Raw genomic sequence first — 15,089 nt, 5'->3', positions numbered from 1 at the left:
GGGAAAATAAAGTCAGGAGCTTTGATTTCAGGAATAGTTGTCTGAATTGTCACAAAGCCAATAATAGAAAACGGCATGTGTGGCAGTATAAGGACTGCTAAGGTGGATGTCCACTCCGGGAAAAGGTTGTGAGGACGATTTAGGACACAGCCTAGATAGGATCCTCTTGACTTTATTTTCCCATTGTGTTATTTCCTTTCTGGAAAAGGAAAATTCTCACCTGGTTAATCCTGTGCCTTGCTGTAACACTCTGTAACTACATGGTTGGCTGTCAGATATGGCTTATCCCTGGAATCAGAGTTAAGGGAGTTCTTCCCCTGTTAAATGACAACTATGTCCCTCCTTTTGTTCTTTTATATCAAATTTCTATAATCAAGAAATTTTCCAAAATCATGTTTCAAATGAATGTTCCTCATTGGCCTTCAAGGGTCGTTCTGACCTTTTTGGCCAGAATGAGGGAATAAGAAAGGAATTTATAATTTTCATATTAATCTATGTGATAATGTGTAATGAATATAATAATAATTTCATTTTCCAGCTTATGAGTCAGACTCACCATGCAGCTTGAGCTGATCCGTGAAACCTTGACAAGGCTCACAATCACTGGCATCTTTCTGCCTGTGTACCTGAAGTGAAGTGAATCAAAGACTGTAGAACCTGTTCCTGTCACAGAACTCTGGTCCTGTACTTTAGGGAAGGTAGACATAACCCCCAAACACTTGACCCCAGAATTGTTGCATTGTGGGATGTAGGGGTTTCTCATGGGAAACTACTAAACGATAGTTTGTCATCCATGTTCCCCTCTCCTTCCCTAGTTATGATTTAAGTATGTAACCTGTGCTTTTATTTCAGCTAAGAGAACATTCCTCACTCTGAACCTGATTAACTAAATACTTGATACCTGGCACTCCAGTATCTAGGCCTGCCTTGTGTGGCTCCAAGCATTCTCAGCTTAGACAGGCTCAGTAAAAACCCTGTTAACAAGTACAATATAATATTCTGTTAAAAGCTCCAGGCCTTCTGCCTCTGTTGTCTGCCCCTTTAGAGTGTAAGCTCATATAACACATGAGAACACAAGGACTATTTAATTTTTATCTTTGTCACTCTAGGGCCCAAATTGTGAATGGCACTTAGTAGGTATACAATATGTGTTTGTTGATTGATTAGGTATAAATCGATTGAGTTGTAGCTACATGGCTGCAAAGGAGGGGTTTCACCTAGAGCAGACCTGCACAACCTTCTGCCCAAGGGTCCCCTAGGACATGCCAAAGGATTTCAAGTGGCCTTCGAAAAATGTAGAGGAAAATATCCTTTGTATATAGAGGAAATCCTTTGACATACTGTAGGTTGTGCAGGCCTGACCTAGAGTAACAGGCAAATATGTCAAGCTTCACTTATCAATAGAAACAATCTTATTATCTATCTGGCTTAACAAATAAGTCTCAGAGAAACAAGTTAAGTGGAGAGAAAGTTTTCCAGGATCCAAAGCCAGAAATGTCACCAGGAGAAAGAGGCATCGACAAGTTCAGTGTACATGATTTAAAGATTAGATTAGTGATCTTTGGGGTTGTGTGTGTAACATTGACAGCCACAAATGTGCTGATGAATTTGTCTTCTCACTCTCTGCTAAGCGGCCATTCTCAACCCTGGACCTGCTCCCTGCCTCACACACATGCACGCTCACACACACACACACACACACACACACACACAAGGCATAATCTTGCAAGGTTTAGTCCTCTACAGAGAGGGGGCAGACTATTTTTTTCATGCTCTCTGGGCCTTTACATCCTAGAACCCCAGGGAGTATCACTTAAAACTGAAGTTTGGCTTATGTCAAGGGTCTCCCCTAAAAAGGAAAACTATTTATAATGTAAATCAGGTATGAGGCAACTATTTATTCCTACAACATGAACGAAATGTTTAACACAAGGTACTCAAAAGCCTGAGTTAAACAAACACCAGTAATAACTTAAAACTATTGTTTTACTCTGTTGTTAGGTTGAGCATTTGATGAATCTAAAATAGCAAAACATGAAGCATTTTATGAGAACTTCCACCTCAGCTCTGCCTATGCAAACAGATCCCTCCAGGTCCATGTCTTCTGGCAAATCAGGCCAGGGATTAGGCCAGAATATGAATTCACTAGTGTATGAACATTTAACAGTTCAACTTTTCCACCCAAATGGGCAAGAGTGAGTTGCTACTCCTCTGCCTCTTCAGGGAAAGGCTTGAGAAGTTCTGAAATGCTGGGCCGATGGGAAGAGAAAGGAAGAGTACATCAGGACACAGTCACTCCCTTTAAGGTCCAGCGATCCGGCCACTCCCCCTAACTTAATAGCTAATTCTCTCTCATGTGTCTCTTTCATCCTGCACTGAATAGGGCATGAAGGAACTCCTCAAAGTTGGCTGCATAAACCCAAAGCAATAAGCCCTTCAGGATTGAGCCATAACTTCCCGGAAGAGGTCAGGATGTAAATGCAACATTCCTGACATTCTGCGATAATTGGAAGAGAGAAAATGTTTGTTCCCAAGGGCAGAATTAATTTTTTTAAAGGTCCATTATTTCTGACAGTATATTATCTTCCTTGATGCTGCTTTGACACAGCCTCCTTCCCTCCCTACCTTTAGACATCACAAAAATGACTAAGGGAACATTCAAGATTTGTTGTATCATCCCAAAGTGACCAGTCTCCTAACATTAAGCCATGTGTCCCCAGAAGGAGCCAGAATGCAATTTCGGTAGTCCTTTGGGGTATGCTCTGGTTAGAGCAGACCAGGGGCATGCTGTCATACCCCCCATTACAAGTGAAATGCTGTGAATTTTTTATTCCCCAGGTTTTCTAGGTCTTATTAGCTACTGTTTCAGGCATAAGGCTCAAGAGCTCTGTTAAGAGTACTGTTAAGGCTGACTTACCTGCTTCAAAAGACAGGACCAACAGAATCCTTTGTGAAGTCATCCTTACCTGGGGATATATTGAGACAGTGCTTTGTGGGGACCTGGTATTGATCCCTAAATTCTAGATAGAGCTCACTAACTCAAAACACAAGAAATTGTTCAGAACAGTAAACCAGACTGAAATTCACTCTACTAAAGACATTCCAACCCAGTACACAAGCACTGGAAAACTCTATTCAGTTCATTCAATAAATGTTTATTGAGTGTCTACTAAGTGTCAGGCACTGTGCAAGACACTGATGATGGGAAGACAAAATTAACATAGGACCTGCCTATATTCTATGGGAGGGAACTAAAGTGTAGACAGAACATCAAATTTATAAGGTAAAAACAAAGTACAGTATAGCCCATGGTTGAGGGCCCTAGAAGATTAAGGGAGAGAGAGGGGGATAGGTTTCCTACTAGGAAGTAGCACTTGAGTTGAATCAGATAGTCAATAAGAATTTATTAAGCACCTATTATATACTAGACACTGTGCTAAGTGTTAGGTATACAAAGAAAAGCAAAAAGCAATGCCTGCTCTCAAGGATCTCCTAGTCTAACGGAAAAGGCAACATGCAAATAACTATGCACAAAAACGCTATTTATAACAAGATAAGTTGGAAATAACCAATAGAGGGAAGATACTAGAATTAAGGGGGATTCAGAAAGGAGTCTTGCAAAAAGTGGAATTTTAGCTGGGACTTGAAGGAAGCAGAGGAATCCAGGAGATAGAGATAAGGAGAGTGAGAATTCCATGTGTGGAGATAGCCAGTGAAAATGCCCAGAGTGGAAAGATGGAGGGTCTTGAGGCAGCTAGGTGGTATAGCTGGGTTTATAGTCAGAAATACCTGAATTCAAATCCAGCCTCAGACACCGACTAGCTGCGTGACCCTGGCAAGTCACTTAACCTCCGATTGCCTCAATGTCCTAATGGAAATAATAATAGTACCAATTTATGGATGTTGATAGGATCAGATAATAGTTGCAAAGTGCTTAGCACAGTGCCTGGTATACAGTAGGCACTTAATAAATGTTTCTTTTCTTCCTTCCCTGTGCAAGGAACAGCAAGGAGTCCAGAATCACTGAATCTCAGAGTACGTGGGGGTGAATAATGTGTAAGAAGACTAGAAAGGTAAGAGGGGGGGCAGGGAATAAATAGTTTTGAATGCCAAACAAAAGATACATTTGATCCTAGAGGTGATAGAAAACTTCTAGAGTTCACTGAACAAAGAGAAATAAGGCTGTTCTCGGCTAAAGTCACTTTTACATAAAGTTGCCTATTATTGAATTGGGGAAGGGGTGGGGGGGGTGACATGGTCAGATCTGAATTTTAGGAAGATCATTTTGATGGCTGAGTGATGGAGTAGGGTGAGAATTGAGGCTAATTAGCAGGCTCTTATGGTAATCCAGACATCAGGTAATGAGGGCTTGTACCAGGATAGTGGCAGTGTCAGAAAAGAGAAGGGGGCATATATGAAGGTAAAATCAACAGGATTTGGCAACAGGGGAGGGTAGGAATGAGGGGGAGGTGAGAGAGTGAGGCGTAAAGGATGAAATCTAGGTTGTGAGCTTAGGTGACTGAAGATGGTGTCCTTGACAGTAATAGAGAAGTTCACAAGCATGGAGGGTTTGGGAGAAAGGATAATAATTTCAGTTTTACACATGTTGAGCTTAGGATGCTCACAGAACATTGAGATGTCCAATAGGCATTTGGAGAGATGAGTTGAACTTTGAAGAAAGCTGTGGGTGACAAAGGGGAGCAGAAGTGAGATGGGAAAACATTCTAGTTGTGGTGGAAGTTGGATTAACCGAGGTGAACCATCCTAGGGAACCTGAACCTGCAGTTCCCCTGGAAATTTACAGGAACTACAGATAACTGATGACTCAGGATTTAGCCACATTGGAAATGACAAATTCCTAACTGTTTCTAGTCATGTGGTGGCCCAAGACAAAGAGGCTTTATCACTTTGGTGACTTAAAAAAAAAACCCTGGTTCTGATTCCTGGTTCAGAAAACCCTGAGCGGCTTCTTGGTCCTCTAGCACACTGTGATAGCGAGAGAGGGGCATGATGCTAGGTCAGGTAAAGGGACAGACAGTTCCTGGCTAGTTCTCCCTTCCTCAAATCCTCCCAAACATCACGGAACCCTGGGTCTTCCAAAGAGGGATAAAGAATAAGCTGCTGTGGGTCAGTTGCCATGGCAACTGTTTTCACACGGCAGCCAGAGGAAAGTGACTCAACTAGGCGAGCTTGTTGTGCCGGGGACTCTGAATGCCTTTCCCATATTTATATTTGTTCTTTTCTGATCTTAGATGAACAGTATCTATTCTGAGATAGATGTGTTCAAGCTCAGAGGTGGCCTTGTGAATTTGAGAAGCCCTCTTAGAGGTGAAAAAAATGTCTCAATCGTCACTCTAAGTCAACAATCTCTGTCAGGAAATGAGTAGTATGTTTCATCCCAAGTCCTCTGGAATTTTGATTGGTCATTGCATTGAATAGAGTTCCTAAGTCTCTGTCTCTGTCTCTGTCTCTGTCTCTCTCTCTCTCTCCCTGTCTCTCTCTCTCTCTCTCTCCTTCTGCTCTCTGTATATATGTGTATATATGCGTATGTGTATATACATGTATGTGTATATATAGATATTTTTCCTCCATTAATATTTTTATTATTCTGAACTTAAGAAATAAAACAAACATTTCCATAACAAAATAGAATAGAAAAAAAGGAGGATTGCACCTGAAATTGCAGATCTATTATGTACAACTTTCTATTCCTCTTAAATATACAACAAAGTTAACACATAACTTTCTTTTTTCCCCTCCCCACCCCATCCTTTTGGTGACAAAGAAGTGGAAATTGAGAGAATGCCCATCAATTGGGGAATGGCTGAACAAGTTGTGGTGTATGAATATAATGGAATGCTATTGTGCTATAAGTAATGATGAGCAGGCAGATTTCAGAAAAAAACCTGGAAAAACATATGAACCGATGCAAAGTGAAATGAACAGAACCAGGAGAACATTGTACACAGTAACAGCAATACTGTATGATGAAGAATTGTGAAGGACTTAGCTATTCTCAGCAACACAATGATCCAAGACAATTCCAAAAGACTCATGATAAAAAATGCTATCCACCTCCAGAGAGAGAACTGATGGAGTCTGAGTTCAGATTGAAGCATATTTTCCTTACTTTATTATTCTTGCTTTTCTTTTTGGTCTGTGTTTTCTTTTGCAACATGGCTAATATGGAAATCTTGCATGCCTGCATATGCATAATCGGTATCAAACTGCCTTCTCAAGGAGAGTGTGTGAGGGAAAAGAGGGAAGGAGAAAATTTGGACTTATGAGATATAGGCTTTATTTAATTCCCCACTCCTCTCAGGTTCAATTTTGGTAAGAATCAGTTCCTTGACAATGGCACACAGTAGCGTACAAAGAAATGGGGAAGCCGCACTCAATTAGGTCAATGTCGTATCTTTGCTGAATACCTTTCCATACTATGGCTAACAAAACTTCTTTTTGCTGTTAGGTGGTCTATGTGTTTAATTTCATTTTAATCCTGAATCTGAGTCATCAATCAATCAATAACATTAAATGCCTACAATGTGTCAGGCACTGTATTAAGAATACAGAAACAGAGTCCCTGCCCTCAAGGAGCTTACTATTTAATGGAGAAGACAACATGCAAACAAATATATATACAGAGTAAGCTATATAAGAAATAATAGAGGGAAGACACTGGAATTAAAAGGGGTTGAGGAAGACTTCCTGCAGAAGGTAAGATTTTACTTGGGCCTTAAAGGAAGCCAAGGAAGTCAGTAGTTGAAGCAGATCAGGGAGAACATTTCAGGCATGGGGGACATCCAAAAAGAATATCCAGAGCTAAGAAACAGAGCATCTTGTTTATGGAATAGCCAAGAGGCCAGCATCATTGGATCAGAGAGTATGTGTCTGCAAATAATGCGTAATAAGACTGGAAAGGTGGGAAGAAGCCAGGTTATGAAGGATTTTGCATGCCAAATAGACCAGCTTGAGTATGATCTGCCCTATCGTACCATTCCATGCCACCCCCACTCCAAGTAATAAAGCTTCTTGGATGAAGGTGGGGTGAAAATCTTACCTAATAGTTGTCAAGAATTATTTATTTAAATAGGAAGCTGCCAAATGAGCCTCCCTAGCAGTAGCCTTATGTTCTCCTGCCATGCTTGTCTTCCTTGCCCCATCCCCAATGCTCCACTGACAGGTCCCTCCATGCAGCTTGTACCAAGTGCAGCCATCAGCCCTTGTCCCAGGCTATAAAAATTCTTTGTTACAGCTCTGGAGATGAGGTCATAGAATTTTGTTATGTTTACATCTTTTCAACTTTCCATCCCTCCCCATACACACATAGGAACTAGACAAATAGGTACATATGATATTTTTTTTCATTCCACAAGCATACATAACCCAACAAACCAAAACATTGTGAAGATTCTCTCTGTGTTTTACATATAAAACAGGGGAGCCAAAAGAAATAGAGAAAATAGCTAGGTCTTTAGGGCTTGGAAAGCACCCCTTATCTCATTTTATTCTCACAACAACCCTGGGACATTGGTAGGGGCTATTATTATCTGCATTTTACCAACTGAAGAAACTGAGGTTAAATGATTTTGTCCAGGGTTATACAGCTGGTAAATATCTAAGGCTGAATTTGAACTTGGGTCTTCCTCAATCCAGGTCTAGGCTTCTATATACCATACCATCCCACTGCTTCAAATTAAGCCTAGAAAGTTTTTTTTTCATTTTTTTCCATACTTTTATTATTTAATGTTTTTTAGTTTTCAGCATTGATTTCCACAAGATTTTGAGTTACAAAATTTCTCCCCATTTCTACCCTCCCCCCACTCCAAGATGGCATATATTCGGATTGCCCCGTTCCCCAGTCAGTCCTCCCTTCTGTCTCCCCACTCCCCCTCTCCCCCATCCTTTTCCTCCTTACTTTCTGGTATGACAAGATAGACTTCTATGCCCGAAAGTTATTTTTTTAAGAAGTTTGATTGAGACCCTACGATTTAATGTTAATTTTTCCCATTTTCATACAAAAACAAAAAAAAGAAAATCTTTTCTGAATAGGTTTTTTTCCCCTTGTTTTCTCTTGGAAGAGTTTGCAAAAATGGATAGGCTACACCGGCAGGAAACATCATAAAAGTGACATCATAATTTTAACTTTCTTGATCATCAACCAAAGCTAAGAGCAGGGTATCAGACCAGCTGTGCCTGCAGGAGGACCAGTTGTAGAAAATAATACATTTCAGACTGCTGGGGGCAGTCCAATTTCTTTCCTGTGGTTAAAATAAAAACGAAAAGCCTCACTCCCTCTCTTTACTATTTCTGTGGAAGAGTAATGAATTCACTTATAGTGGGAAATCTTACCTTTTCTCTTCCATCTTAACTAACAGAAAAATAACCAAGATTTTAAAGGTTTGCCAGTATAAAGTGAGACATTACTATTTTGCCTTCAATCATCAGCCTGTTTGTAATTGCTGAGAACTCTAAATGATGGATGAGATTGGGACCGCGGTTTTTGTTTATTAAGGCTGCTTTGAATTGCTGGAGAAAATACGAAGGAAAGTTGCAAAATAATTCCACCTCCCCTAATCTCCACACTAAAGAATACTAAGGGAAGAAAGACAAGGAGTCCTTTATGATTTCCCAAATCACAAGCTCCTTATTTAATGAGAATGGTTATTATTCCAACACAAGTATAAGAAGACTGTGCAAATCAACAGGGGGTCTGGGTCTTGCTGTTGCTCACCCCACCCCATGAATACATGAATTCTACTTCCATAACACAGGGAAGCTCATCCTCATTAGTATGTACAAGATGAATGGAATAAGCATGGGGAGATTTATATTGTACTATATGCAATTTAATTAATACGCAACAGAGCTTATTTCTGGGAGAAAGAGTCAATGTACGCAGATTCCTAGGCACCTTCGAAGCTAATGAGTAACATAAATATCTTAAGGCACGAATACTTTAACAAGTGACCCCATCACTTTCTCCGCTTATCAATGTTTATTAACTAAGTTCGTCAATAGCCTACAGAATTTAAAATACCGTGATTATTAGGATGGAAGCAAAGGTTTCATTTTAACCTTCCATCCCTAGTCCCTTCTTTTAAGAGGATTATAACAGATGTTATTTTTAAAGTAGGTATATTAGATGATTGTCTACAAAGGATTAGCCTGGGAACCAGGTTTTTGTTGCCTACACAGGTCAAACTCAACTATAAGCTATAATATTAGAGAACTGCATAAGGCTCAGAAGCATTGGGTGACTTGCTCATGGTCACACAGTAAATAGCCGAGAATGGTAAGATTTGAACCAACGTCTTCCTAATTTTGATTCTTGGGATCTAGTCATTATACTGTGCTCCCTCTCAGAGAAAAAAAAATAGCAAGACACATATTTTGGGAGTTGCCCTCCCCCCAAACTAGAATTTCTTGGCTCTCCATTACCTTTCTACATGATCAAAGTAAAATAATAACAAAACCTATAATTTTGCCTATGGAGGAAAATGAAGTGTGTGTCCTTCCCCTTCGCTTTTTTTTTCTCAATCAGAATAATTGTCTATGTCTGTTCATCTCTCTTATTCTCATTAAAATACTGCCCTGATACTTACTAGCTGTGTGCCTCTAAGAAAGACACCTAATCTCTTAGCCTCAGTTTCTTCATCTGTAAAATGGAGATAATAATAGCACCTGTTTCTCATGATTTCTGAGCATCCAATGAACTAATACATGGAAAGCACTTTGCAAACCTTGAAGCACTATTTAAATGTTAGCTAAATTAAAATTTTATCTATTATGGACATGTGTACATATAAAGATTGTGGGCAGGTGCTGGATAGAAATAGGTATCGGATTTGATCTCTGTCCTTAAAGTGTTTGGAATTGCTTTGTTAGGACAAGGTATATACTCCTAAAATGATAACTAACTGTAAAACACTAAACAATCTAGGTACCAGAGATATAAATAGCAATTCCTATTCCTGGAGCAAGTAACACAAAACACACACTGGGGCAGGCAAGCAGCAGGGTTAGAAGGGAAAGGGGAGGCCTTGAAACTCAAGTCTCCTGCTAGGAGAGATCTTGGAACACCAGCTCCTGTTGGTGGAAGCTGCAGGACCTCAGCTTCAGAGGCTGCTGCCAGAGAGGAAGTGGAGAAGAATAGACTGAAGGGTAGTAGTTCACCTTTAAATATAGTGTGACTAGTTGGGGGGGCAGGAGGGTGATCTATGGTGATATCTTATTTTAAATAATTATTCTCACTAGGTAGGTAGTAAGCTCTGTCATTTCTACCTGCTAAAGAAATATAATTGCTGTCAGTGCCCTCTAAATTCCAATACCCTGAGGCAAAATCCCATTTGCCCTCCCCAACAAGTGACAAGTGAGTGGCACAAGGAAAACCTCTGTGGAAATCCAAAAGTTGGAGGGCTCACACTGGAATGGATGAGTGGAGAAAGGCTCTAGCAAAGGACTTGACTTGACCTGGGCTTTGAAGAAAAGAGGCTGAAGATTACACTTACATGCAAACGTAGAATAGAAGGAATACCCACAGAACCACAAAATAAACTCTGATTAGGCCTATTAGTAGCAAATAGCATATATGGGTGCTCAGTGAAATTAAAATCTGTCAACCGACAAAAAATGTCTTTCCTGAATGGGAAACCCTGAGGAGGGGAAAAAGATCAGGGGAGTGGAAAAATGGGCAGAGTCTGTACTATAGCACCAGGACTGTACCTGAAAGCAGCCTCTATGAATCTCTGATCCATTCTAATTGTCCTTTCTTCCAGGTCCTTTACCTCCCTCTTTCTCCCTTCCATCCCCTCAAGGTCAGACTATTTCCACATTAAGCCTTGTGCTAAAAACTCTTAATTCACTATTATTTAGTCCCTAAATAAGTGTTTGAAGTTGTTCCAGAGATGAAGTGAACAGGGCAAATCTAGAAATCGAGTCAGGTTTTGTGTACAAGTGAAAGCTGCTCCCAAAGGAATTCGGCTGAAACTGTACCAACCACCATCCTCTGTGAAATTTGCTTAGCACACAGACTTCGGGAAAAAAAACCTCACAATAACTAAAATGTCTTGCTAAAAAGACATTTTTATTTCTAAGACATTATCCAACCTCAGTCACTCTTTTATAACTCTAGGGGAAAAAATTGGGAGCATTATGTTAACACTGAATTAAATACTTCAAACTCTAATGGAATGCAACTTTAAAAACTATGGTGTTTTATAACTAGTACTTTGCCCTGCTAACTTTTCAAAATATCGCTGTTAAGAGTCTGATATCCAAAACATGATGGGAATTAACACAAATGTGTAAGACCGAGTCATTCTCCCATGGATAAGTAGCCAAATGGAATTAATAAGTACTCTTCCAAAGAAAAATTGAAACTAATTAAGAACCACATACAAGATTGATCCAAATTGTAAAGAGTAAGAGAAAGGCCAATCACAACACTTCTGAGGTTTTACCTCACACCCAGCAAACTGGCAAAGTTGGCAGAAGATAAAAATAGTCAATGTCAGAAGAGCAGCATAAATATAAACACACTAATACACTGTTGATGGAGCTATGAATTGATCCACTCATTCTGGAAAGCAACTAAAAATGATGCAACACAAAAAACCATGCTTAAAATGCCCATTCCCTTTGGCCAGGAGGTATCACTGAAAAGAATGGTCTCATGTAAACCCAAATTTTCCCAGCACGCTTGTCTATGTGTGTGTTTGGCAACAAAGAACCAGCAACCAAGTAGGTGCCAACCAATTAGGAAATAACTAAATAAATTATGATGCATGTGCAACAATAAAAATAGCTCTAGCTCGGAGGAGCTATTGCGCTCATCCTCTCCCTCTTTCAACTCTGAACCCATTCACACATGATCAAGGTTCAGTCCTAAGGAATCCCCTGCACTCTCTAGCTCTTTATATGCCCACCCTGGATCCCCAAGAAAAACAATTTAAAGTTTATTTTTCATTTGTGTCTAAGAACGCCCCAAAAACAAGGAAATAGAAAGTGACTCATTGTACAATGTAAAAGAGGTGCAAAACAGCTATTTCTTCCACACAAAAGAAATTTTTAACCAAGAAACTCATAAGTGTACATTAAATAAAGAACAGAAATAACCCAACTACTGCTATCTTCTTCTGGGAGGATGAACATCTGATGAGTTTAGAACTTTAATGCATCAAGTATTTTATGCGACTGCTGAATGTGAACTTCACTTGATTCTCTATCCAAACTAATCTCTCCAAGCTCACGTCTTCCAGTTAGCCAGGCCAGGGATTAGGCCAGAAGATGAGATGTGACCAGTTAGCCAATGGGGGGAAGGTGAGCCTTGGTTCCTACTCTCCCCAAACTCCCAGACTTTGAAGAGTTCTGAAAGAATAGGCCAATGGGAAGAGAAAGAGTGTGCTTGAAGCAAGAGTCACTCCCTTTCAGGTCCAATGGGTGGGCTACTCTCTCTGACTTGGTGGCCAGTCCTCTCTGATGTGGTTCTTTCAGCCAATACAAGGTGAGGAGACCAAAGAACCACCTAAAGTTTTCCACATCATGATGAATCAACAAACCCTTTGGTGTTGAGCCATATTTCCCTGGAAATGGCCAGATGGCAGGTGTAGGATTCCATGGGGTATGTTCAATTCAAAGCAGGTTCAAGAGGACCTGTTGTTGACATCCCATTATACAAAAATGCAAAAATAATGTAAAGGAAGAATTCAGAGAAGCATGAAAACACATAAATTGATACATTGAAGTAAACAGAACCAAGAAAGTAATATACACAGTTACAACAACAAACTAAAACTGAATGCTATGTAACTATAATGATCAAGCATGGCCCTAGAGAAGATTGCAAGACAAATGCCCTGCCCTGCCCTTCATTGTACAGATGGGGAACCATTATAGTAGAATATTGCATAAACTGTCAGATATGACCAATGTGTTATTTAGTTATCTTAAACTTTTTTTTCTTTTTTTTAATCCATATTACAAAGGATGTCAGAATGTGTAGGGAATAGGGAGGAATGTATTCAGAAATAAATGTCATTTAAAGACATCAATTCAAAAAACAACAGTTAACTTTCCAAGCTGATGTTTTGCAGGCCTCAGCTGCATGACATCTTTTGATATTTGTGTCTTGCCGGGGAAGCCATATATGCTGCATATTCTCTTTGAGGTTTTCAACCTTATTATATTTCTAGGTACTGCCCTTTGAAAATTGACAAATAATTTCATATGCAATCATTTTTATTATACTATGTTATAGAAATGTTTGGTCTATTCCATGAATTTAAAATAAAATAAAATATATATTTTTAAAAATTTACAAAGGCACCAAGGCAACTTTTTTTAGCCCTTTAGGCAGGTTATCAGCATATTCTCGGGAGGAAAGTCTTAACATTTCATTTGGAATAAGAAAACTTGGTTTCAGGTCACATTTATGACCTTAACACAGTCATTTAACTACTGAGCCTCAGTGACTTGATCTGTAATACCTACTCTGTTACTTCACAAACTAGATCACAGACTCACAGAATTGTGGAGTTGTAAGGGACTCCCAGGATTATCTAGTTCAACATGAAACCCTTTAAAAAATCCATACCACACCACATCTAAAAAGTAGTCCCCCAGCCTTGGTTTGAAGCCCTCCACTGGGGGAGAATCCCCTCCCTCCCAGAGCAGTTCATGCCCCTTTTGGAGAACCAGGTTAGGAAGGGTTTTTCTTATATCAAACCTAAATTTGGTTCATTGCATCTTCCATCCATTATTATTAGTTTGCCCTCCCAGGCCAAGCAAGTCTAATCTCTCCTCCACATGACAGCCTTTAAGTCTTGAAGACAGCCATCAAATTCCTTCGGAGTCTTCTCTAGCTTAAATATCCCCAGTTTCGCTTTCTCTTCAGTTGTCTGTAAGGTGCTCGGTTCTTCTTCGGAAGCTAAGGCCGAGTTGGGGTGACCCCTCACTTCAGCCGGTGACTAGCACCACTACAAACAAGTCTCCTCGTCCATCCGCTGAAATGGCCGTCTCCGAGCTCGCTTGCATCTACTCCGCCCTCATCCTTCACGACGATGAGGTTACGGTCACGGAGGATAAAATCAATGCCCTCATTAAAGCAGCAGGTGTAAATGTTGAACCATTCTGGCCTGGATTATTTGCAAAGGCCCTGTCCACTGCAAGCCTCATCTGCAATGTAGGAGTTGGTGGATCTGCCCCAGCAGCTGGTGGTGCTGCCCCTGCTGGAGGGGCTGCTCCTGCTAGCACAGCTGCCCCAGCTGAGGAGAAGAAGAAAGAGGAAGCAAAAAAAGAAAGAATCCGAGGAGTCCGATGATGACATGGGCTTTGGTCTGTTTGACTAGATAATTTTTTGTAACATTAAATAAAAAGCTTGACTCAAATAAATAAATAAATAAATAAATAAATAAATAAATAAATAAATGTCCCCAGTTTCTTTAGCTGACCCTTATGTGGCATGACCTAAGACCTTTCACTCTTCTGGTTGCCCTCCTCTGGACATTCTCCAAATTATCAAGGTCATTCCTAAACTGTGGTGCCCAGAACTGAATACAATACACAACGATCAATTAGATTCTGTGTGTAAAGCACTTTGTAATGATAAAGTGTTATATAGCATCCCCTTTGGTCCAACAATAGCACAACTGGGCATGTACTCCAAAGAAAAAAATTTATTTAAAAAAGAGTAAAAGGATTGATGTGTACCAAAATATTTATAGCAACATTTTGTTGTAGGAAAGAACTGGAAACAAAGTGGGCATTCACCAATTGGGGAATAGCTGAACAATTTATGATATGTGAATGTAATAGAATATGTTTGTACTGTAAGAAATGAAAAAGAATGGATTCAGAAGAATCCTGGGAATATTTGTATGAACCAACACAGAGTAAAGTAGGCAGAAGCAGAACTACTCTTATAATGAACACAATGTCATAAAGGAAAACAGCTTTGAAAGACTTAAGAACACTGATCAATGTATAATGGCCAATCACAATTCCAGAAGACTGATGATGGAGCATGCCTCTCCCTCTTGATGGAGAGATGATGAACTTTAGGCACAGAATGAGATAGCTATTTTCTTCTT

The 15,089-nt window shown here is 39.9% G+C and overlaps 1 protein-coding gene across 1 annotated transcript; it reads left to right on the top strand.

The window, feature by feature from the left end:
* The first annotated feature begins 14,008 nt into the window (after positions 1 to 14,008).
* LOC118840698 (60S acidic ribosomal protein P1-like) lies at positions 14,009 to 14,320 on the top strand. The gene has a single exon (XM_036748043.1). It carries the CDS (start codon positions 14,009 to 14,011, stop codon positions 14,318 to 14,320), a length of 312 nt encoding a protein of 103 aa, XP_036603938.1.
* Positions 14,321 to 15,089: the final 769 nt, after the last annotated feature.

Source organism: Trichosurus vulpecula, chromosome 1 (assembly GCF_011100635.1).
Source record: "Trichosurus vulpecula isolate mTriVul1 chromosome 1, mTriVul1.pri, whole genome shotgun sequence".
Lineage (NCBI taxonomy): Eukaryota > Metazoa > Chordata > Mammalia > Diprotodontia > Phalangeridae > Trichosurus > Trichosurus vulpecula.
This window is presented reverse-complemented; position numbering and strand designations above follow the sequence as displayed.

Excerpts from the sequence above, each read along its gene's own strand:
- LOC118840698 (XM_036748043.1), top strand. The coding sequence starts at position 14,009 with ATGGCCGTCTCCGAGCTCGCTTGCATCTACTCCGCCCTCATCCTTCAC.